Source organism: Stegastes partitus, unplaced genomic scaffold (genome assembly GCF_000690725.1).
Source record: "Stegastes partitus isolate 25-593 unplaced genomic scaffold, Stegastes_partitus-1.0.2 Scaffold2248, whole genome shotgun sequence".
Taxonomy (NCBI): Eukaryota; Metazoa; Chordata; class Actinopteri; family Pomacentridae; genus Stegastes; species Stegastes partitus.
In genome coordinates, this window is record NW_007579979.1 from 141,700 (window position 1) to 164,504 (window position 22,805).

Genomic DNA, 22,805 nt, shown 5'->3' on the forward strand with positions numbered 1-22,805 from the left:
AATTGTAGAAAACATTGATTAGAGCGCCAGGAGATTTCCTCAAATGCCCCAAAGCCCCAAAGATATCAGTTGACTGTCATAGAGAAGGGAAGACACCAGAAAATCTTCCCCTTTAGGAAGCTGCAAACAGACCAATTGATGATCAAAACAGATGGAAATTAATTTAATAGTTGACAACTAATCAATATATTGAATATGTTGCAGCTCTAATAGAACAGTAACACTTCATGGTAGCCATTGTTACTTACTGGTAATCTACAGTCAGCTAATCTTTAGTTATAGTCATTTTACTGTTAGCAAACAATGAAAACAATATTAATGTTTACTCATTATTCATAATACTGTAATGTAAGTGTATATAAAATATTTCCACACAATCACACAAGTGGAAAATGACAATAAATTATGCAACAGGCCAAATTTAAAGTGATTGCAGATTTAATTTTCCCTTCTTCACATTCAGCTTTTAATATAGAATTGGTAAACCATGAACATAAATACATGCCTTTACTGATGCCACAGCTTCCTGTCTGCTGCGTGATTATCAGCTGTTACCTCAAACAATTAGTTCAATATTTTTATTTATTTATTTGTGGTGGCGTAAGTTGTAACACTTTATTTTGAAGGGACTTACCAGAAGCGCTGTCATTTGGACAGGATTCTGCTGCAGTTCCTCAAAGCGGCCACACGAGGGCAGTGAAATCTCCCGATTAAACACTCAAGTCAACCAGAGTCGCTGTTTCTTTTCACACTTTACAGCTGCTCGGATTATTAATTGTGTTTTTTACGTAGAACAAAATTAAATGTGTGAATATTAGAAGATATTAAATGATAAAGATGAAAAACAACACAAACGTTTTAAGAATACATGAACGAAAAAACGGATGCTGAAGAGAATAAAGGTGTCTGTGTAGATGCCTGTTTAAAACACAGCGTCAAAAAATAAATAAAAAAATCTAATAAAAACGGAGCACGTCTCCTTCCTGTTTGAGTTTCTATCAGCTCTCATTAATTAATCAACTCTGACGGAAATCTAACCGGCTGTCATCGTCTCATCTGTCAGCTTCCGGTCAGTTTTAAAGAAGAGAAGCAGATGTGACACCATGAACCAGGTGGATTCTGTCCAGCAGCAGCGGACTGACAGTGTGTGTCTGGAGGGCAAAGTGCGGATGAAACGCCTCCATGAGCCGCAGGACGTTGTTCTGAAGCAAACCGCTGGTAAGAAGAATCACAGCTAATGTGGAGGAAGCTGCTAACTGCTAGCTGCTGGGAGGGAGGCTGGAGGAGGAGGAGTGTTTTTACATGGATTCATGAATACCAACAAAAATCGTTTTCTAGATTTAACTTTATGTTGTCGGAATAAAAAAAAAGGTGGAACTCATCTTCCAGAGCACAGTGCAACACCCGGACGGTTTACAGCGTGCACATGTCAAAGTTAATTTGTAGTCCGTCTTTAAAAATATACATGTATTTCAAATATTTGGGCTCGTTTGGATTTAATTACTCATTAGGTGGATTTGAAAGATGAAACTGAAGTGTTTAGTAAATGCTACCAGTGTCTGACACACAATTTACACCTGTTTACATTGATTTATTAATAAATATATTCTGAATCAAAAAGTTTTTTTTGTTGCTGTTGTTATTTAGAATCAAAACGTTCAGTCGTGATTTTTCTTTTCAGTTTTGTGGACAGTTCCTGACAAAACATGATACAAAAATAGTTTTTAAAAATAAAATTATGCTCTTTGTCCATTCTAAAACATTTCAGGAGGTTTCAGGCTGGACCTAAAAGTGTCTACTCCTAGCTCTTAGACTTGTGCACTCTTAGTTTTAACTTTAACTAGTGCAAATAAAACCAGAGCTCCACTGATTTGACATTTTTTTCCCCAGATTATGCTTTGAGCTTTTGATGTGAGCGGCGCAGGAGATAAACTGGAGCGGCACTGGGTGGGAGAAAAGGTGACGCTCTGGTTTTTTCTTCCTCTAGCTTTGAACTGGACGCAATCCTTCGCTCATCTGGATCCATAAACTGCTTAGATTTCCAAGTAATCTGGGTCCAGCATCGGTTCAGATCCAGATGCCAGTCCAGACTTCTCCTCTGATTGTTGTTAAGGGTGAAGCAGGAGTAAATCAGCCCAAAACTCCTGTTGTGTGAGCCTGGCCTAAGCTGACGAGAAGACACTAGTCGCAGTTTGGAGCTCTGTGTTTTTTGGTTAATTTTAGAATAAATTGCTGAAGTGTTGTGGTAATATCTGTAGCGTCACAGTTGTTGATAATGTACATGTGTGTTTCAGTGTTTCCTGCAGATGTCCAGCAGCTGTCGGTGATCAAAGAAGAAGTTCAGCAGAACCCAGAGCCTCTCCACATAAAGGAGGAACAGGAGGAACTGTGGACCAGTGAGGAGGGAGAGCAGCTTAATGGGCAGGAGGAGCCTGACAACACCAGGTTTCCAATCACTGACGTTCCCGTGAAGAGTGAAGATGATGAAGAGAAACCTCAGTTCTCACAGCTTCATCAGAGCCACACTGAAGACAACAAAGAGACAACCAGCAGCTCAGCTAAACAAATGAAAACAGACAGTGATGGAGAGGACCGTGGAGGACCAAAACAAGATGAAAAACCAGATGCAAATAGTAATTTGCAACAAAATAGTGATGGAGAGGCTTCAGACTGTTCAGAGATAGAAGTCAGTATTAGTGATGATGAGGAGAAGGAGGAGGATGACGAAGACGACGATGATTGGCAGGAACCTTTGACAGACTCTGAATCTGAAACTAAAGACAGGAACAATGATCACTTGGCATCTGAGTCGGGTACAGATACTCTAAAGCAATCACTTCAGAGACACATGATGTGTCATTCAGGAAAAAGGTCTTCCAGCTGTTTGGTTAATAATAACATTTTGAAAGTAAAGAGAAATATAGATTCACAGATGACAGTCAACACTGGAGAGAAACCATTTAGCTGTCTTGTGTGTGGAAAAAGATTTAAACAAAAACAAAATCTTAAGACACACATGCGAGTTCACACAGGAGAGAAACCATTTCATTGTGATCTTTGTGGCAAAAGATTTAGACATCATGATAGTTTTAAGGCACACGTGAGAATCCACACGGGTGAGAAACCCTTCATTTGTGGTGTTTGTGGTGAAAGATTTACACAGCAACAAAATCTTAAAAGACACACGAGGGTTCACACAGGAGAGAAACCGTTTGGTTGTGGTGTTTGCGCTAAAAGATTTACACAACAGGGAGTTCTGAAGAGACATATGAGAGTCCACACGGGCGAGAAACCATTTGGCTGTGATCTTTGTGGTAAAAGGTTTACTCTGAAAACATACTTTAAGAAACACATGAGAGTTCACACTGGTAGCAAAGTATTTGGTTGTGACATTTGTGGTAAAAGATTTAACCGTAGGGCACATGTTAAAACACACATGAGAGTCCACACAGGAGAGAAACCTTTTGGTTGTGACGTTTGTAAGAAAAGATTTAACCGAAAGACAAATCTCAAAACACACATGAGAGTCCACACAGGAGAAAGACCGTATGTATGCGATGTGTGTGGTAAAAAGTTTGTACATCACCATGATGTGAAGATACACGTCAGAGTCCACACTGGAGAAAAACAGTTCAGTTGTGGTGTTTGTGGAACAAGATTTACTCAGCAGGGAAGTCTGAAGAGACACATGAGAGTCCACACAGGAGAGAAACCATTTGGTTGCGATGTTTGTGGTAAAACATTTACACAACAGGGAAGTTTAAATAGACACTCGAAAAGTCACACAGGGTAGTAGCTGTATATTTGCAGGAGTGTTTTTATAATTGTGATTTATAATTAAACAGTCTCCATCTGTGTATACGGCCTGGCTCATGGTTGCTACCTTTGATTTTTGTTTGTTTGTTTGTTTGTGTTTTTTAAATAGCTTGACAGAATTCTATTGTATTTGTTTTGGTGATTCACTCTGTAAATCACAATATATTACCAGCTGCTGTGCAAGACGTCCTAAACTGCTGGAAATAAACATTATTTGTGTTGCAAGCTGGAAAGCAGACTTACATGGTTCTTTGCAAAGCGTACAAAAAATACATTTTAAAGATAAAGGCTGATATCTTGTTTGCATTAGATGATGAATTGTGAGTCTGTTTTGTGGCAATAGGACAAATTCTTGTTTGGCTGGAAGTTGGGGGCAAAGATACTTGGTGGAACTTAACAGAACCTTGTTTTACTAAGGACAATATCTCACTACTTAATTTTACACATGGGTTTATTAATTTTTCTGAATAAAATTAAGAACCTTTAAATGTGAACAATAGGTTCTTTTTATGCCAAATATAGTTTTAGGTTATACACTAATTTTTGTTTCACTATGAGTTATCTATAAGACGCTGGCTTAGTTTTTTTTGTTGTTGTTGCTGTGTGGTGTTCCATTCATTGGTATGCCCTAATAATCCAGGCATAACAAAGTCTGGCAAAACCATATGAACTGACGAGACTACATCAGATGCAGCCCCAACTACAAACAAATCAATGCCTAGTATAGGGAGATGACGACTGTCACTTTGCATGGCAGCTCCGTCACCATCGATGTGTGAATGTGTGACTGAGGAAACACATTGTAAAGCGCTTCAATTTTGTCAGCGTACTCGAGATTGTACTCAAATGTATTATATAGTCAAAATTCCAGGCAAGAAAGAAATGGAAGGAGGAGTTACAACACATAAAAAAAATCATAGAAGTTCTTACAAGAATGAATGGAGTTCCAGCTGATTCACAAACCTACACAGAGCTATGTGAAAATGAAGTATAAAGGTATCACTTCTTCCTTATTTCCCTGATCATGTTACCAGAATAGCAATTCCTAATTATCTGCCAGAAGGACATGTGGTCAATTTGTCTGCAATGTAGAAATCCTAAATGATTACATATGTTTTGTCAGACCAGTTCCCATATCATATTTAAGAGTTTTATTAGAAGTTTAAAGGGAGCAGAGAGGAAAATGATGTGATTGAAAGATTTACGTGGCAGTAAAAGTCAACCAGTGCAAAAAGTGCAAATACATGTTTCTGTCAAGATCATGTTTTTAAATCAGAAAAACTAAGCAACGAAGTGGTTTCTCTTTAATTGTGATTTATTGATGTAAATAAATTCATGATCCATGTTGCATCAAGTCAACCGATTGTTGTCAACCATGGTCCCAATCGTGCACACAACATCATTCACAGCATAATCCGTTTCTTGTATTACTAACTGTACAACAGTATGCAAAATATGAACAACTGTGGAAAAATTGCAGATTACAACAGTAACAGTTGACATGATAACATCTCCTCTGCCCCAGTGCCAGCTGGGAAGAATAGCTTACTTTCACCCAGGGTATGACATATCAATGCAGTTCTCTGACACACTTACATAGGGTGGCTTAGACAGTGATCTCTACTGCAGATTTGAGAATAAGGTCAGCGGCATTTTAAACCCTGGTAACTTCCAGTTTAGCTGGGGATAGTGGGATGGTAGGTGGCAGAGCAACAGCCCCGGCATGTCCCTCCAGAGTTCCCTGCGATGCAACACTGTCACCACAGTCAAACAGTTTTTCTCTTACATGGATTCTCATGTGTCTCCTTAGATTTCCCTCTCGGTTAAAGCTTTCACTACAAACACTACAACCAAATGGTTTCTCTCCTGTGTGGATTCTCATGTGAGTTTTAAAATTGGTCTTCCACAGAAATCTTTTACCACAAACGCTACAGTTGAATGGATTGTCTCTTGTATGGACTCTCCTGTGGCTCTTCAGATCGCCTGGGTGAGAAAATCTTTTACTACAAATGCCACAACCATATGGTTTCTCTCCTGTGTGGATTTTTACATGTTTTTTAATATGTATCTTCTGGCTAAATCTTTTGCCACAAATACTACAACTAAATGGTTTCTCTCCTGTGTGGATTTGCATATGTTTTTTAATATGTATCTTTTGGTTACATTTTTTCCCACAAATACCACAACTAAATGGTTTCTCTCCTGTGTGGACACTTTTATGTCTCTTCAGATCTGCTGGCTGTGAAAATCTTTTATTACAAACACCACAACCATACGGTTTCTCTCCAGTGTGGACTCTTGTGTGTCTATCAAGATTATACTGATGTCTAAAATTTTTTTCACAAATGTTACAACTAAAAGGTTTCTCTCCTGTGTGGACGCTCATGTGTCTATTAAGATTGTACTGATGTCGGAATCCTTTTTTACATATGTGACAACTAAATGTTTTTTCTCCTGTGTGAATTGTCATATGTGCTTCAAGATACGTGTTTCGGGTAAATCTCTGTCCACACACATCACAACCAAACGGTTTCTCTCCAGTGTGAACTCTAATGTGTGCCTCAAGGTATGTGTTTCGGGAAAATCTTTGTCCACAAACATCACAACCAAATGGCTTCTCTCCTGTGTGAAGCTTCATGTGTATTTTTAGATTATGCTGATGCTTAAGTCTTTTACCACAAACATCACAACCAAAGGATTTCTCTCCTGTGTGATTTCTCATCTGAGAATCTACTTTTTGTTTCATTCTAAACCATTTCTGCTTAACCAAACGGATGGATGATCTTTTTCCTGAATGACATGTCATGTGTCTCTGAAGAGACTGCTTGTAGAGAAATTGTTTACCACACTCAGAACAGCTAAAGGGTTTTATGTCAGTGTTACATTGCACGTCACTATTTACACCTGATTCAGTTGCCCTGGTCTTCTTCCTATCATTGTCACCATCTTCAGTTTCAGGACCAGAGTCTGACAAAGGTTCCTGCCACTCATCCTCATTATCATTCTCATCAACTTCAGTCTCAGGAGAGTCGGAAGCCTTTCCATCAGCATTTGGTTCTATGTGACTGTTTGGATCTGGGTTCTTGTTGAGTTCTGGTCCTCCACACTCCTCTCCATCACTTTCTGTTTTCATCTGTTTTGCTGAGCTGCTCGTTGGAGGCTCTGCCTCTCTGTTGTCATCAGTTTGGCTCTGATGAAGCTGTGAGGATGGAGGAGTCTCTTCATCATCTTCACTTTTAACAGGGACAGCAGTGAATGGGAACCTTGTGTTATCAGTTTGCTCCTGCCCATTAAGCCGCTCTCCCTCCTGACTGGTCCACAGTTCCTCCTGTTCCTCCTTTATGTGGTGGAACTCTGGGTCCTGCTGGCTGGAGTTCCATTCACAGGGAACTTCTTCTTTAATCACCAACAGCTGCTGGACATCTGTAGGCAACGCTGAAACACGAACGTACTTAATGAATAACTGGGACTTCATACACATCCATACAGATCCTCAGCAGTTTTAATAATATATACAAAAATACCCAAAACGGTGCTAGACAAGAACTAATCAAATATTGCAATGTGTTGGAATATTTGACAAGCTCATAATTGATTTCAGATTTTATTTCCACGTAGCACAATGCTTTCATGTGCTAAAACCACAGAACACCGTTTTTGTGTAAAATAACTGCAAACTGAGAATTCTGCCTGAGCTGTAACTGATGACCGGTCTGTACTGCCAGCTCGTGATCAAAAAAATACTTCGCCTTTAATACCTAGTTTATGTGCATATTCACATTTTCACAGATTTGTCTACTTATTGTCAAACTCTAAATATAACTACAGAGTGGAAGTTTAAATGTTATTAGTGTTTGGAGCACTGCCTATGTGGGTACATGCATAGGCTATTTTCTTTAAAACAACCAAGTCTTACTAGAATGCAAAACATTTCTAAATAATTAGGCTCTATAACACACTTTTGTTTGTATGGGATAGCTAAAAGTTTATGAAGGCTGGGAAGAGGAGATCTGTTCAATTATGTTTAACTTATTGCTGGTAGTCTAAAATTAAATGTTATATTGCGGCTAATTTAACATGCATGTTTTTAGCACTCTGTCATCTTTACTGTCTGTTTTGGCTGCCACAACTAAAATGAAAAAGACAGATCTGTGATAATATACATCTGGAGTTCATTGTGATGAGCTAAACTGTTAACAAAAATCACAATATACCATGACCACCAGTTACCCTAGAACTGCAGATGCATCACAGGCTTATCACGATGCAGACACACATTGCAACAGTCACCCACAATCTCCACTGCCACTGTAACAGCAGCCTCAACTCAAGCATGAGAAAATCTCCAGTTCGTCCTACATAAGTTAAACTTGAACACCAGCCCTCTCTTGGTAAATATCCAATGTCAGACTGATTTCACTGGGTAACAGTTTTCTCCTGGAGAAACAACACTTAAAAATGGATTATTCTTACCATGAGTTTGGTTGATAACATCCTGTGACTGACGGGCACCAATGCATTCAATCCCTAGTTTTTCTTCCAGTTCAGCTGGAGCTAGTAGGGTGTTGAGTGACAGAGCAGCAACCTCCACGTGTCTCTTCAGATTTTCCTGAGATGTAAATGCTTCACCGCCATCAACTGGTTTTTCACCTGAGTGGATGGTCATGTGTTTTTTAATATGGATCTTCTGATTAAATCCTTTACCACACAAATTACACTTGAATGGTTTCTCTCCAGTGTGGAGTCTCATGTGAGTCTTTAGATCCTCTGGTCGTGAAAATCTTTTACTACACACATCACAACTAAATGGTTTCTCTCCAGTGTGAACTCTTTTGTGTCTGTTAAGATTATACTGCCGTGTAAATTTTTGTCCACAAACATCGCAGTCATATTGTCTCTCTCCTGTGTGGTCTCTCATCTGTGAACCAACATTTTGTCCCACTGCAAAACATTTCTTATCAACTGAACAGCTGGAAGATTTTTTTCTTGAATGACACGTCATGTGCCGCCGAAGAGAACGTTTGTGGAGAAATTGTTTATCGCACTCGGAGCAGTCAAAGATTTTTTTGGCAGTGTTACATCCTACATCGGTATTTGCATCTGAATCAGGAGCGCTGGTCTCCTTCCAGTCATTGTCACAGTCTTTAGGTGCAGGTCTAAAATCTGACAAAGGTTCCTGCCACTCATCATCGTAATCATCATCATCATCATCATAACTAACTTCAGACTTAGATAAGTCTGAAAACTTTCCATCAGGATTTGGTTGTATTTGATTATTTGCATCTAAGTTCCTGACTGGTTCTGGTCCTCCATAGTCACCTCCATCACTTTCAGTTTTCATCTGTTCAGCTAAGCTGCTGGTTGGAGGCTCTGCTTCTTTGTTGTCTTTAGTTTGGTTCTGAGGAAGCTGTGAGAACTGAGGTTTCTCTTCATCATCTTCACTCTTTACAGGACCAGAAGTGAATGGGACTCTGTTGATATCAGTCTCTTCCTGCCCTTTAAGCTGCTCTCCCTCCTCACTGGTCCACAGTTCCTCCTGTTCCTCCTTTATGTGGAGGGACTCTTTGTCCTGTCGGTCCAGACTGGGACCCAGTTCATGGGGAACTTCTTTAAGTACCAACAGTTGCTGGGCATCTGCAGGAAACACTGAAATACATAATGTAAATGATTGGAAATTGTGATCGTACGTGTATTCACACAGATCCTTAACAGCTTTAACATAGATTCAAATACTACAAAATGCTACGTAGCTGTAAGCAGGAAAACCAACAAAAACCAGAAACAGCTGAATGGGAGCAACATATTGTGAAGTTCTGGTAAAACAAGTGTGCAGCAGTGAGTAACTAGTGACAAACTACTAAAAGAACAAAACTATGAGATGTGCAGAAGGTATTCTGTCATGTGACAACTCTTGCATGCTAACATCTGAGCATATTTCTCCTGGGGAGTCATTACTCATGAAGTATGGTTATTCTTACCAGCACTTTCGTTGATAATATCCTTCTGTGGCTGATGGGCACCCAGGAGCTCAGTCTCCAGTTTGTCGTCCAGTTTAACTCGAGGTAGTGGGACGCTAAGGGACAGGACGACATCCCCCACGTGTCTCTTCAAATTTTCCTGAGATGAAACTCTTTCACCACAATCAACTGGTTTCTCTCCTGCGTGAGCGCTCATATGTCTCTTCAGACTTTCCAGTCGTGTAAACTTATTCCCACACACATCACAGCCAAATGGTTTCTCTCCTGAATGGACAAACGTATGTGTCTCAAGATGTGCTTTTCGATTAAATCTTTGTCCACAAACATCGCAGCCAAATGGTCTCTCCTCCGCATGGACTTTCATGTGTTTCTTAAGATGTATCTTCTGATTAAATTTTTTACCACAAACACCACAATCAAACGGCTTCTCTCCAGTGTGGATTCTCATGTGAGTTTTAAAACTTGTCTTCCCCATAAATCTTTTACCACAAACACTACAATTAAATGGTTTCTCTCCTGTGTGGACTCTTGTATGTGTCTTAAAATGTACCTTCTGACTAAATCTTTTACCACAAACATTACAAGTGAATGGCTTCTCTCCAGTGTGCATTCTCATGTGAGTCTTAAAACTCGTCTCCCACATGAATGTTTTACCACAAGTACTACATTTAAATGGTTTTTCCCCTGTGTGGACTCTTGTGTGTATCTTTAGATCCACTTCCCGTGAAAATCTTTTACCACAAACATCACAACCAAATGAATCCTCTTCTGTGTGGACTCTCATGTGAGTCTCATAATATACCTTCCACATAAATCTTTTACCACACACATCACAACCAAATGGTTTCTCGCCTGTGTGGACTCTCATGTGCCTCTTAATATGGATCTTCTGGTTAAATCTTTTACCACAAACATCACAGCCAAATGGTTTTTCTCCTGTGTGGACTCTAGTGTGAGTCTTCAGCTCCTCTGGTCGTGAAAATCTTTTACTGCAAACGTCACAACCAAACGGTTTCTCTCCTGTGTGGACTTTTTTGTGTCGATTAAGGTTACATTGACGTGTAAAGCTTTTGCCACAAACATCACAACTAAATGGTCTGTCTCCTTTCTGGACTTTCATCTGTGATTCTGCATTTTGCTTCATTCTACACGTTTTCTCATTGGCTGAACAGCTGGAAGACTTCCTTCCTGAATGACATGTCATGTGTCTCTGAAGAGAACGCTTGTGAAGAAACTGTTTATCACACTCAGAGCAGCTAAAGAGTTTTTTGTCAGCGTTACATCCCACATTGCTATTTACACCTGACGCAGGTGCTCCGGTCTCCTTCCAGTCACTGTCACTGTGTTCAGTTTCAGATCCAGAATCTGACAAAGGTTCCTGCCACTCATCGTCCTGCAGCTCCTCCTTATCACAATCATCACCACCACCGTCGTCACCATTAATGACATCACTCTCACAAGAGTCTGAAGACTTTCCATCGGTATTTGGTTGTAAATTACTAGTTGAATGTGGGTTTTCAGTTGGTTCTGGTCGTCCACAGTCCTCTCCATCAGTTTCTGTTTTCATTTGTTCAGCTGAGCTACTTTTTGCCTCTTTGTTCTCTTCAGTTTGGCTCTGATGAAGCTGTGAGAACTGAGGTTTCTCTTCATCGTCTTCACTCTTTACAGGAACAGCAGTGAATGAAAACCTGCTGATATCAGCCTCGTCCTGCCCATTCAGCTGCTCTCCCTCCTCACTGGTCCACAGTTCTTCCTGTTCCTCCTTTATGTGGAGGGGCTCTGGGTCCTGCTGGTCCAGACTGGAGCTCCATTCATGGGGAACTTCTTCTTTAATCACCAACAGCTGCTGGATGTCTCCTGGCAACACTGAAACACACATTATGGACAAACGTGACTTTATGTGTATCCATGCAGGAGTTTTAGTTTTAGTTAACGTGGTATTCAAAAGTTGGCGGCGCTTTTCAAACAAAACTAACAAAAAAGAAAGAAATATCAACATTTGAAAACAATGCTTTAATGTGCTAACTGATGTTTGAGCGACTGGCCAGAGTTACAGCCGGTGACTTGTCTGTATATTAATAATTCTGCCATTAATACCTACTGTATGTACATATTTACATTTGTGTCACATCTATAAATCTCTGTACACTTGCAGAAGTGGAAACAAACATAAAAATACTAAGAATCCTGCTCCAGTAAACCCCACGTGTGAACACTTTTGTAAATGAGATGTTTAGGTTTTTGATTTTTAACATTTCTAAAAACATGTTCCGCTTTGTGGTTATCGGTTATTTAGTGTTGACTGACAGGAAAAACATACATTTTAAAATGAAGTTTACCAAATAATACAGTTAGTGAGAAGTGAGAATATTTCCAGCAATATTCAAAAATCACCTTCAGTGAGACACAAATGTACAGGGTTCTTACTTAATTTTAACGAGGGTAGGTGAGACCGTGCTGTGTTTAGAGAGCCAGTGTTTGATTTTAGCCTTAAATAATAATAACAAAATTTTATGAAGTAAAGAAATTATTTCTTTTGCAATTATTCTATGAGCTATAATCTTGAAACTATAACCCTCATTAATAAAATAAAGTCATTTTGATGCATTACTAACATTTTAGATGCAATGTGGAGGATAATATTACTTTTTGGCAGCTGGAAAACTCATCACATGAGTCAAACTTGTCCTTTAAAGCTATGTGCGTTTGTTTCTCAGCTGCAGCCGCTTCATGTCAGACGTCAGACTCTTTCTAAAGGAACACATTGGACTTTATGTAACTGCAGAAAAAGAATCAACAGCAACATGTGCAATATAGTACCGGCTTTTGCTCAACATTCGCTTGCAGAGAATTATGCACTTTATGATGAAGACTGATCATCAACTTGGTAAAATAACACATCAGAAAGCTGTTCACAGCAGACAGACTTAGATTTTACAATGTTTTATTCAACCAAAACACAAATGTTGCCAAAATATTTAATGACAGCCTCTGATTTTCACCTTTTAAAGCCTCTTCTTTTAGGTTCTCTGAGCTACAGCAGTGATAACCCCACACTAAATGTAAAACTTTCTTCTATGTCGGATAGCAAGGCTGTCGGATTGTCAAGACGGAGGACGAGATACGAGGAGGGCTTGATGCTTGAAGGCTCATTAGTTGTTAATATTCATTGTTTACAGCTGTTATAATAAACTATCTACGTGTATGATACTGATATGATTTACATGAAACAAAATAAAAGACTCGTCATGAACTACATGTGCTTTTTTATTTCATCTATACAAATACAAATATATACGGTACATGTATAACGTTCATTAGGCTTGACGCCCCGGGCGCCCCTATAGCTCACCTCGTAGAGAACAGGGCTAAAGCTCCCCGACACAGCGGTGGTGGGTTTGAATCCTGCGCACGACCCTTTGCTGCAGGTCTCTCCTCATTCTTCTCCCCCCTTCCTGTCTATCTCTACTGCTCTAAATAGAAGCAAAAAGCCCAAAAAACATATTTAAAAAAAAAAATATATATATTGACGGCTCATGAAAGAAGTTCCCCTGGAAAATAAACTGAACTAAATATAATGAACAAATATTAACTAAATCTATTCAAAGAATAAACCGACAGACAAGCTACAAAGTTCATGTCTGGTATGTGGTGATACTGTTCTGATGTTCGCGGACCCTTCTTAGCAGTCCGCGGATGGCATCAACATCCACTGCGGTAAACCCCTGCTCCTCCATGTATCGCAGCCCTGTTTCCATCCCTTCGATGGCTTGTCTGAGAGTCACCGGTTTCGGAGGATCTTCTTCTCCTTCAGACTCGCTGTCACTGTCCCCTCTGTTTTCTGTGTTACTGACCAGTGACAGGATGTCGGCGGTCGTCAGCATGGCTTCTGTTGGCTCCGCGTTGTCCCATGCGAGGTATTCCTCCGCGGTCACAGGGTCTTCGCTTTTGAATTCCCTGATCAGGCACGCCACCTCGTTCTCCACCTCCACGCTGTCCGACTGCTCACAGGGGTGGTTGGTGCAGCCGGGTAATATCCCTGCATGCCGCCAGCAGTTTGCAATGGTTGATTGTTTCACATCCTTCCATGCGTCCCTGATGAAATAAATGGCGTCTTTCACGTTGATTCGTTCAACTTTGCCCTTCTCGTGGAAATCTTGTATGTACTGCTTCATCAAGTAACGCCTGTAATGGCCTTTGAAGTTTCTGATCACTCCAGCATCCATTGGCTGAATTTCTGCTGTTGTGTTTGTTGGCAGAAATTCCACGCGGACATAATTTAATTCCAAGCCAGTCACATTGTGGCTCGGGGAATTGTCCACAAGCAGAATGATCTTGCGTTTCTTCATTCGCATCTTTCTTTCTAGCTGTTCAATGAACTCTTGAAACACAAGTGGCGTCATCCATGCCTTCTTATTCGCATAGTAGTCCACAAATGTGTTTGGGTTGAAACCATGAAAGCAACGTGGCTTTTTGGACTTGTGAATTACTACAGGCGTTAGCTTTTCACTGCCATCAGCGTTTGCACACAGTCCGACAGATATCCGATCTTTGCAACGCTTTGTTCCCTTCACTGGCCCACAAGCGAGTGTCTTGTTTGGTTCCAGACGGTAAAATAGTCCAGTTTCGCTGAAATTAAAGATATCTTTGTTCTGGTGACTTCGCAGCAACACCTGCATTCTTTCCCGGGCACTAGCAGCAGCGGTCACATCAGAGCTTGCCGGCTCCCCATGTTTTTCCCGTAGTGATATTCCTCGCCGTCTTTTGAAATTGCACAGCCATCCACGAGAATACACAAGGTCTGAAATTCCCAGTGCCTCTCCCAGTTCCTTTGCTTTGATAGTCAGAATTTCATCACTGATTGCGACGTTGTGGCTCGTAGCACTTGAAAACCACATGAAGAGTGCGTCTTCCAGCTCGGCGTGTTTTACATGCACAATCCGGGTCAGTTTTTGTTCTGTGCTGGTATTCACTACAAACGCCATCCACTTGTCACTGTGCTTCAGGATATCAGAGACGGTCGATCGGCCAATTGTCACAGCATAGGTGTCTTTTATGAACTCTACCAATCTGTCCTGGGAACATTTCGGATGCTCTAGCTTGTACTGACACAGAGCTTTTTTCACCGCTACTGTTATCTCTGTTCGTTTTCGCTTGGTCGGTAGCTCCATGACAGTGAACGACATGGTCTGTGACTTCATGAACGCTGGTGAAAACTTGGTAGATGCACTTTTATTTTTATCCTTATTTGTGACACAAAGTTTGTTCCTAAAAACGTGTCGGATATTAAGGTTTTCGGATCGTTAAGGGTCGGAATGCCAAGTCACGACTGTATTTCTTTAATTGTACTAAAATTATTAGAATAATTATCGTTATTAGTCCGTTAAATGTCGGCTACAATTTTTGGTTTGGGTTAAAGAAGTACACAGTGAACAATCTTGTTTTTAAATTCATTAAAAATAAATATTTGTATGTAAAAAATAAAAACTACTGTATATTGATAATAAACCTTCTAAAAGGCTATTTCAGGTCTGAACTGGTTAAACTAAGAGCAGGTAAAATAATGCAGGCACGAGGAAAGGAGATAATTTCTTTATGGATTCGGATTAAAGCAGCTAGCAGCTGGCTCCTACAGCTTTAATAAGCAGGATAGCATCGCTTTTTAGGGACAAAACCGGTTTTTCACTCAGATGGGAACAATCCTGAAAAACAAAATAATTTTAAAAAGATTATTAAACTGTATGCTGACAGTTTAATGTAAGCTATCGTAGATAAATGTCGCTACCGACGACAGGAACAAACGGTTTGTGGACTTTCTGAACAGGCACCGACGCAGCCACCTACGGTCTCCACCTACCACTGTGACGGCGGCTTCACGCACCAACTAATCTGACACCAGTTCACCTGTAACAACGGCTCTCCTTTAAACTGAACGTCTGTTAAAATATTCAAACTGATGGCAGCAGCAGGAATCGTCTCTTCCAGCCTCCTTCCCAGCAGCCAGCAGCTAGCAGTTAGCAGCTAGCAGTCTGCAGCTTCCTCCACATTAACTGTGATTCTTCTTACCAGCGGTTCGCTTCAGAACAACGTCCTGCGGCTCATGGAGGCGTTTCATCTGCACTTTCCCCTCCAAACACACACTTTCAGTCCGCTGCTGATGGACAGAATCGTTCATGTTGTTCTTTTTGTCGTGCCTTTGCGGAATCAATCACCGCCGATGGAAGAACAACAGCAGCCGGTTCGATTTGTGTCCGACTTCATCCATGGATGTAACACAGGAGCTGGGGCCAGGTTTTTTTTTAGACAGGCATCTACACGGACAGCTTTAGGCTCTTCCCACTCCTCCCCTTTACAGTTCTTCAGAGTGGCCACTAGATGGGAGTAAAAACTCGGAGGAGAAGAAATTTTGTAGATTTTTACGATGGATATTTTTGTGTTTATAATAATAATAATAATAATAATAATAATAATAATAATAATAATAATAATCAACTATACCAAAATAAAGGAAGCACACAGAAGAAACAGAAAGCACACAAAACAGAACAAGAAGTTATAAAACATAACTTAAAACTTTAATAAAATCAGGAAAAGCTCTTCGATAAAAATTTATTTTATAAATGAAGCAACAACAAAAAAGACAAGCAAAAAAAAAAAAGCACAAACTATAAGAGACAGAGATAGACATTTATTGTCATATGTTCAGCATGAAAAACAGCAGTTTAACACTGGGCAATGAAATTGTCTCGTTTGCACAGTCCCATATACATAAAAAATATAGATATATGTATAACAACAAACAAACAAATCAAACAATAATATAAATAGATACAAAGGAATAAAAAAGAGACCAAATCTAAGGTATAATAATAAAGACTAAAACACCCAAAACTGCGTCAAGGAGCCAAGCATTCCTCCTATTACAATAGAATAGAATAAAGTATTATTGGCATTTGCATGGGTCCAGAACAGTACAGGTACACTGGAATTCTTTGTGTGTTCTTCTGAGTCAGCTGTATTTATAGGGGAGAAAAATAGGAACAAATAATAAAATAAAATTAAGAAAAATGTATAGGTAGCAGCAGCAGCATCAAAAAACGAAAAACAAAACAAATATACATCATAAAAATAAAATAAGTACACATTATAAAAAAGAGTGTTTGAATTAGATGCCCTGACAAGGTAAGATATTAGCTTATTATCATTTCTATGTTTATACAGTACTTAGAATTTTTAATCCTCCTTTTTGTTTGAAAATATCAACAACTTTGCACCTTATTTCTTCAGCCAGCATGATTTGCAAATTAATTGCACATAAGTTTCCTTTTTTCCCCCTAAATGTGACATGTATTAACTACTGGATAAAACGAATTTGCTCGAGGTAATGAATAAAATATCTGTCTATCTACTGCATGTGAACATAAGAAACAATTATCCCCAAATTGTACACACTCTAATTACAACTGTACTTAAAAGTTATACGGAGTGCCAGTGCTACATGAAGTTGTTGCTCTTGAGAAGTTTAAAAAAAAAAAAAAAGAAAAAACAGTGTTACATCATATTATTGCACTTCAAGAGCAACAAAGACAATGGAATAAAACACTCAAAGAAACCACAGTCCATGTTTCTGTTACACCTCCTTGGATTCATATTTATTTTCTTATGCAGACAAGAAAATAAATATTTCACTCTGGTGCAGCGTCAACACATTCAGACCTGTATTAATATATGTACATTTAAAAACGGCTGTAATATCAATTACTCTACATACACAACAATCTGTGTAATATCAGTATTTTTCAACTGATGAAAGAATCTGTGCAATATCCATAAAATCTGTATTTCTTACACTTGTATTTCTACTCATGGAAACGTCTGTGTTTTTCCAATATATAGATATGCACAATATTGTTATTGTCCACATCAAGAATCAAGAATCTGTGCAAAATTTAAATATCCATAGAGTGATTTAAGTTGGTTTGCATTAATACTCACAAATTGAAATTGTAATTTGATTTTTAATTCATTCTTTCACCCCATTACTTTGTAGTTTAACTTCTGCTTTTGTTTTAGGCCCTTTGTTTGATTCCAATAACTTTTTGTACTGTTGTTTATACTGTAAACGTATTCTGTTGTCAATAAAGTTTGTTAAAAAGCGATCGCGACACACGGCATAGGTGTCCGTACGGATGCCTGTTCAAAACACAGCAGACATGTTTAAAAAAAAATATGTCATAAAAACAAAGCTGCCTCCTTGTTTGAGTCACTGTCAGCTCCGTTAATACGTTTATTGATCAGCCCGAACAGAAATGTAGCGTGCGGCGACTGACGGCGATGTGTTCTGCGCAGGCGCGGCTCCTTTACGAGCCTCCGGTGAGTTTTATAGAGGAGAAGCAGATCTGATACCATGAACCAGGTGGATTCTGTCCAGCAGCAGCGGACTGACAGTGTGTGTCTGGAGGGAAAAGTGCAGATGAAACGCCTCCGTGAGCCGCAGGACGTTGTTCGGAAGCAAACCGCTGGTAAGAAGAATCACAGCTAATGTGGAGGAAGCTGCTAACTGCTAGCTGCTGGGAGGGAGGCTGGAGGAGACGATTCATTCTGGGATTTTAAAAAAAATGTCAGCAAAACGCTTTGCATCAATAATGTTACAGATTAGCTTTGTGTTGACGGAATAAAAAAAGGCGGAACCCATGTGCCTGGTTCAGTCCAGCAGCCGGACAGTTTGTAGCGCGCACATGCGATTTATTTAAACATTTGCAAACATCACGACAGGGAGAAAATAACAATAATCACCACCAGCATCCAAGGGACATTAGATCAGAACGAAAGAAAAGGAAATAATAATATAGTAAATGCATTGAAATAAAAATTAAGCTAATTAAATAAGTAAATGGACTTTAAAAACAATACATGGGTTCATCCACATTTGCACTAGAAGTTATGAAATATTTGCAGCTCCTCATGAATTCATAAGAGAGACTCCCTTTCAGTAATTTTAACCCTCTGAACCCCAATAACCTTTTCCCTCCCCACATTTTTCCTCTTTGTGGACTGTTTTTCACCGCAATATAAAGTGTGGCACCTCTACAGCACAACCATGGCTGGAAGAAAGAGAAATGCAAAGTTTCTTGTGTGCAGCACAACAAAGTTGAAGTTCTTTGATTACTTATTTTGCAAAAATGAAAAAAAAAATAAAACTAAAAGCAGCATGTACAGCATTTTTAAAAGTGCCCACAAAAAAATTACGACTCACATGCTGTCAATATTTTACTACTTGCATTTTACAGTAGTTTCCATCCTTGTGTCCTGTCTGCTCTCCATAGACGCAGCCTGCAGTTCATCTGGAAAGTCTCAAAGATTAGATGTAAAATAAGCAGATTTTAAACTTGACGATAAAATTAGACTCAGTTTTTGTGGCAGAACCACATGTCACACACGTTTAGTTGAGTGACCATTAGAAAGTTAAAAATCTGATGATTCTGTCTCTGTTAAAAGTTTCTGGCTTTGATAAATGATGTGTCTTTGGTGATCTGCTTTCAGGACAACATGCCTTTCAAACCTGTTGGCAGGTTTTGAGGTTGTCCCTTCTAAAAACTGCAAAAATGGGTGAATCTTCCAGGACCATCAGCTCGTTTAGTATTAAATTACTCTTTCATGTAAATGCCAAAGATTCCTCGTGTGAAAGAAGCAAGTAGTCAGATTATCCCACGGTGCATACAGTGGACGGACAGATGATCACAAAAGCTGCAGTTACTGTGATGTGTGATGTAAATTTTGCCATCAGCTCAAGAGTGCACATGGACAGTCTGTACTGCAGACAATGACGAAGTCCAAACACAGTAGGATGTTTTACATTTTACTATATACTATGTCTGACTGGTGTGTTGGTAGATCTCAGGAATGATCATTGACGCGGTGCTACTGGTCAGCCTGTTACCAGCTGCTTTATCCTGTAAAAAGTGCAAAGTCTCTACGTTAGAAACATCCACAGAGAATCATCCACATATTCCCACCCCTCACAATATGTGTTTAGTTCTTATTTAGTTTCTAGTCGTTTGTTAGTTTCTCAGAAAAGGTTTTCCAGCTTCAATTGTAAATAATATTAAGTATGTGTGAATACACAAGGTCTAACTTGTCCATAATGTGTGTTGCAGTGTCTCCTGCGGATGTCCAGCAGCTGTTGGTGATAAAAGAAGAAGTTCCCCATGAATGGAGCTCCAGTCTGGACCAGCAGGACTCAGAACTCCTCCACATAAAGGAGGAAGAGGAGGAACTGTGGAGCAGTCAGGAGGGAGAGCAGCTGAATGGGGAGGAGGAGTCTGATATCAGCAGGTTTCCATTCACTGCTGTTCCTGTGAAGAGTGAAGATGATGAAGAAAATCCTCGGTCCTCACATCTTCATCAGAGCCACACTGAAGACAGTAAAGAGGCAACCAGCAGCTCAGCTAAACAGATGAAAACAGAAAGCGAAGGACTAAAAAGAGATGAAAAACCAGATACTAATACTCATATACAACTAAATACTAATGGAAAATCTTCTGACTCTTCTGAGAGTAATATTTATGATGAGGAGGAGGAGGAGGAGGAGGAGGAAGATGATTGGCAGGAACCTTTGTCAGATTTTGGAGCTGAAACTGAAGATGCTAACCGTGGGGCATTTCGGTCAGGTGTGAATAACGGCGGATCTGACTCTGACAAAGAAACCTTCGGCTGCTCTGAGTGTGGTAAACGATTTCTCCACAAGCGTTCTCTTTGGAGACACATGAAATGTCGTTCGGGACAAGGTTTGCCGAGCTGTTCCGTTAATAAATGCTCAGGAGTGAGGCAAAATGTCGATTTATACATTAGAGACCACACAGGAAAGAAACTGTATGAATGTGATTTTTGTGGACAGAGATTCACGCGACAGTATAATCTTAACAGACACAAAAGAGTCCACACAGGAGAAAAACCGTTTGTTTGCAAAGTTTGTGGTAAAGGATTTACACGACCAGAGGACCTGAAGCCTCACATGCGAGCCCACACAGGAGAAAAACCCTTCAAATGTACTGTCTGTGGCAAAGGATTTAGCCACAAGTTCCACATGAAAAGACACTTGAGCGTCCACACGGGAGAGAAACCAGGTGATGGTGGCAAAAGACTTACATCTCAGGAAAGTCTGGAGTCTGTCGCTTTGTCACTTAACATCCCACTAGCTACACCTAAACCAGAAGAAAAACTGGGGACTGAACATCCTGCTGCCCATCAGTCACAGAACACCATCAACCAAACTGCTGGTAAGAATAATCAGTTTTAATGTGGACTGTTTCTCCACAAGAAACTAAAAATAGTGTTCTGTGGTTTCGGTGTGTTACAGCATTGTTTTTAATGAAAATCAAATCTGAGCTGACTTACAAGCTTACCAAATATTTCCAGATTTCACAAAGTTCTCAGTTATTATTCATTTTTCAAAGGTTTTGCTAATTTCCTCGCAATGGGCCACCCACTTGCTGAGTAATATTTTAAATAATAATAGAAATGCTGAAGATCTGTGTGCATACACTTAAAGTCACAGTTGTCTATAATGCTCGTGTGTGTTTCAGCGTTGCCTGCAGATGTCCAGCAGCTGTTGGTGATTAAAGAAGAAGTTCCCCATGAATGGAGCTCCAGTCTGGACCAACAAGACAAAGAGCCCCTCCACATAAAGGAGGAACAGGAGGAACTGTGGACCAGTGAGGAGGGAGAGCAGCTGAATGGTCAGGGGGAGACTGATATCAGGAGGTTTCCATTCACTGCTGTTCCTGTGAAGAGTGAAGATGATGAAGAGAATTCTCGGTCCTCCCATCTTCATCAGAGCCAAAGTAAGGACAACAGAGAGACAGAGCCTCCAACCAGCAGCTCAACAAAACAGATGAAAACAGAAAGCGATGAAGACGACTGTGGACGACCAGAACCAGCCAGAACCCCAGATTCAAATGGAAATTTAGAACCAAATACTGATAAAAAGGCTTCAGACTCGTCTGAGACTGAAGTCAGTGACGATGATGATGAAGATGAAGATGAAGATGATGGGCAGGAACTTTTATCAGACGCTGGACCTGCAACTGAGGACAGTGAAAATAGTCCCTGGGCACCCGAGGAAGGTGCAAATACTTTGAAATCTCTTAAAAACAAGCAATCTCTTCAGAGACGTATGACATGTAATTTAGGAAAAAGGTCTTCCAGCTGTTTTGTTAAGAAGAAGTGTTTCAAAGTAAAGCAAAATGTTGAGTCATTGCTGAGGAACCACACAGGAGACAAATCGTTTGACTGTGATGTTTTTGTTGAAAAAATTAGACAACACTATAGTTTTAAATCACACATTAGAAATCGTACAGGGCAGAAACAATTTGTTTGTGGGATTTGTAGTGAGAGCTTCACACAACAGAAAAATCTTAAGAGGCACATGAGGGTTCACACAGGTGAGAAACCATATAGTTGTGCTGTTTGTGCCAAAAGGTTTACCCAACAGGGGGTTCTGAAGAGACATATGAGAGTTCATTCTGGAGAGAAGCCATTTGGTTGTGATTTTTGTGGGAAAAGGTTTACGCAACAGGGGGTTGTAAAAAGACATATGAGGGTGCATACTGGAGAGAAACCATACAGTTGTGACCTGTGTGGGAAAAACTTTGTACATCACCATGATCTGAAGATACACATTAGAGCTCACACAGGGGAGAAACAGTTCAATTGTAGTGTTTGTGGAACAAGATTTACTCAACAAGGAAGTCTGAAGAGACACATGAGAGTTCACACAGGCGAGAAACCATTTGTTTGTAGTGTTTGTGGTAAAACATTTACACAACAGGGGAGTTTAAACAGACACTTGCGAAATCACACCGGGGTTGAAGCTGTGCTTATGACCGCTGCTTCCTCATTCGAGAATGAATCTGTCAGTGAAGTCAGAATTTTATGAAAGCTTGAATGGACTTTTGTGTCTTTGTTGTGTTTTTTGTTTTCTTTATTGACTCTGTAAATCATAAGTGGATA

General features: G+C 39.9%; 4 protein-coding genes across 5 annotated transcripts; 2 read left to right on the plus strand and 2 right to left on the minus strand.

Moving 5' to 3' along the window:
• The first annotated feature begins 1,042 nt into the window (after nt 1–1,042).
• Nucleotides 1,043–22,799, plus strand: LOC103374444 (zinc finger protein 287-like). Of its 2 annotated transcripts, none has more exons than XM_008304538.1 (3): nt 1,043–1,218; nt 19,952–21,073; nt 21,380–22,799. In XM_008304538.1, the coding sequence occupies exons 1-3, from the start codon at nt 1,104–1,106 to the stop codon at nt 22,729–22,731; spliced, it is 2,589 nt and encodes an 862-aa protein (XP_008302760.1). In that variant the 5' UTR covers nt 1,043–1,103; the 3' UTR covers nt 22,732–22,799. The 2 variants fall into 2 exon arrangements, with proteins under 2 accessions (XP_008302760.1, XP_008302759.1); XM_008304537.1 differs by lacking the exon at nt 1,043–1,218 and adding an exon at nt 18,004–18,316.
• On the plus strand, nt 2,276–4,049 carry LOC103374446 (zinc finger protein OZF-like). The gene has a single exon (XM_008304540.1). The coding sequence runs from the start codon at nt 2,276–2,278 to the stop codon at nt 3,791–3,793; it is 1,518 nt and encodes a 505-aa protein (XP_008302762.1). The 3' UTR covers nt 3,794–4,049.
• Nucleotides 5,114–7,297, minus strand: LOC103374448 (gastrula zinc finger protein XlCGF57.1-like). The gene has a single exon (XM_008304542.1). The coding sequence runs from the start codon at nt 7,295–7,297 to the stop codon at nt 5,471–5,473; it is 1,827 nt and encodes a 608-aa protein (XP_008302764.1). The 3' UTR covers nt 5,114–5,470.
• On the minus strand, nt 13,279–15,945 carry LOC103374445 (tigger transposable element-derived protein 6). The gene has a single exon (XM_008304539.1). It carries the CDS (start codon nt 14,993–14,995, stop codon nt 13,430–13,432), a length of 1,566 nt encoding a protein of 521 aa, XP_008302761.1. The 5' UTR covers nt 14,996–15,945; the 3' UTR covers nt 13,279–13,429.
• Nucleotides 22,800–22,805: the final 6 nt, after the last annotated feature.

Bases quoted from the DNA above. Each gene is read 5' to 3' on its own strand.
- LOC103374444 (XM_008304538.1), top strand. From the start codon at position 1,104: ATGAACCAGGTGGATTCTGTCCAGCAGCAGCGGACTGACAGTGTGTGT. The intron at 1,219-19,951 runs GTAAGAAGAATC...TGTGTGTTGCAG, and splicing joins TGTTCTGAAGCAAACCGCTG to TGTCTCCTGCGGATGTCCAG. The intron at 21,074-21,379 runs GTAAGAATAATC...TGTGTGTTTCAG, and splicing joins CACCATCAACCAAACTGCTG to CGTTGCCTGCAGATGTCCAG.
- LOC103374446 (XM_008304540.1), top strand. From the start codon at position 2,276: ATGTACATGTGTGTTTCAGTGTTTCCTGCAGATGTCCAGCAGCTGTCG.
- LOC103374448 (XM_008304542.1), bottom strand. From the start codon at position 7,297: ATGTGTATGAAGTCCCAGTTATTCATTAAGTACGTTCGTGTTTCAGCG.
- LOC103374445 (XM_008304539.1), bottom strand. From the start codon at position 14,995: ATGAAGTCACAGACCATGTCGTTCACTGTCATGGAGCTACCGACCAAG.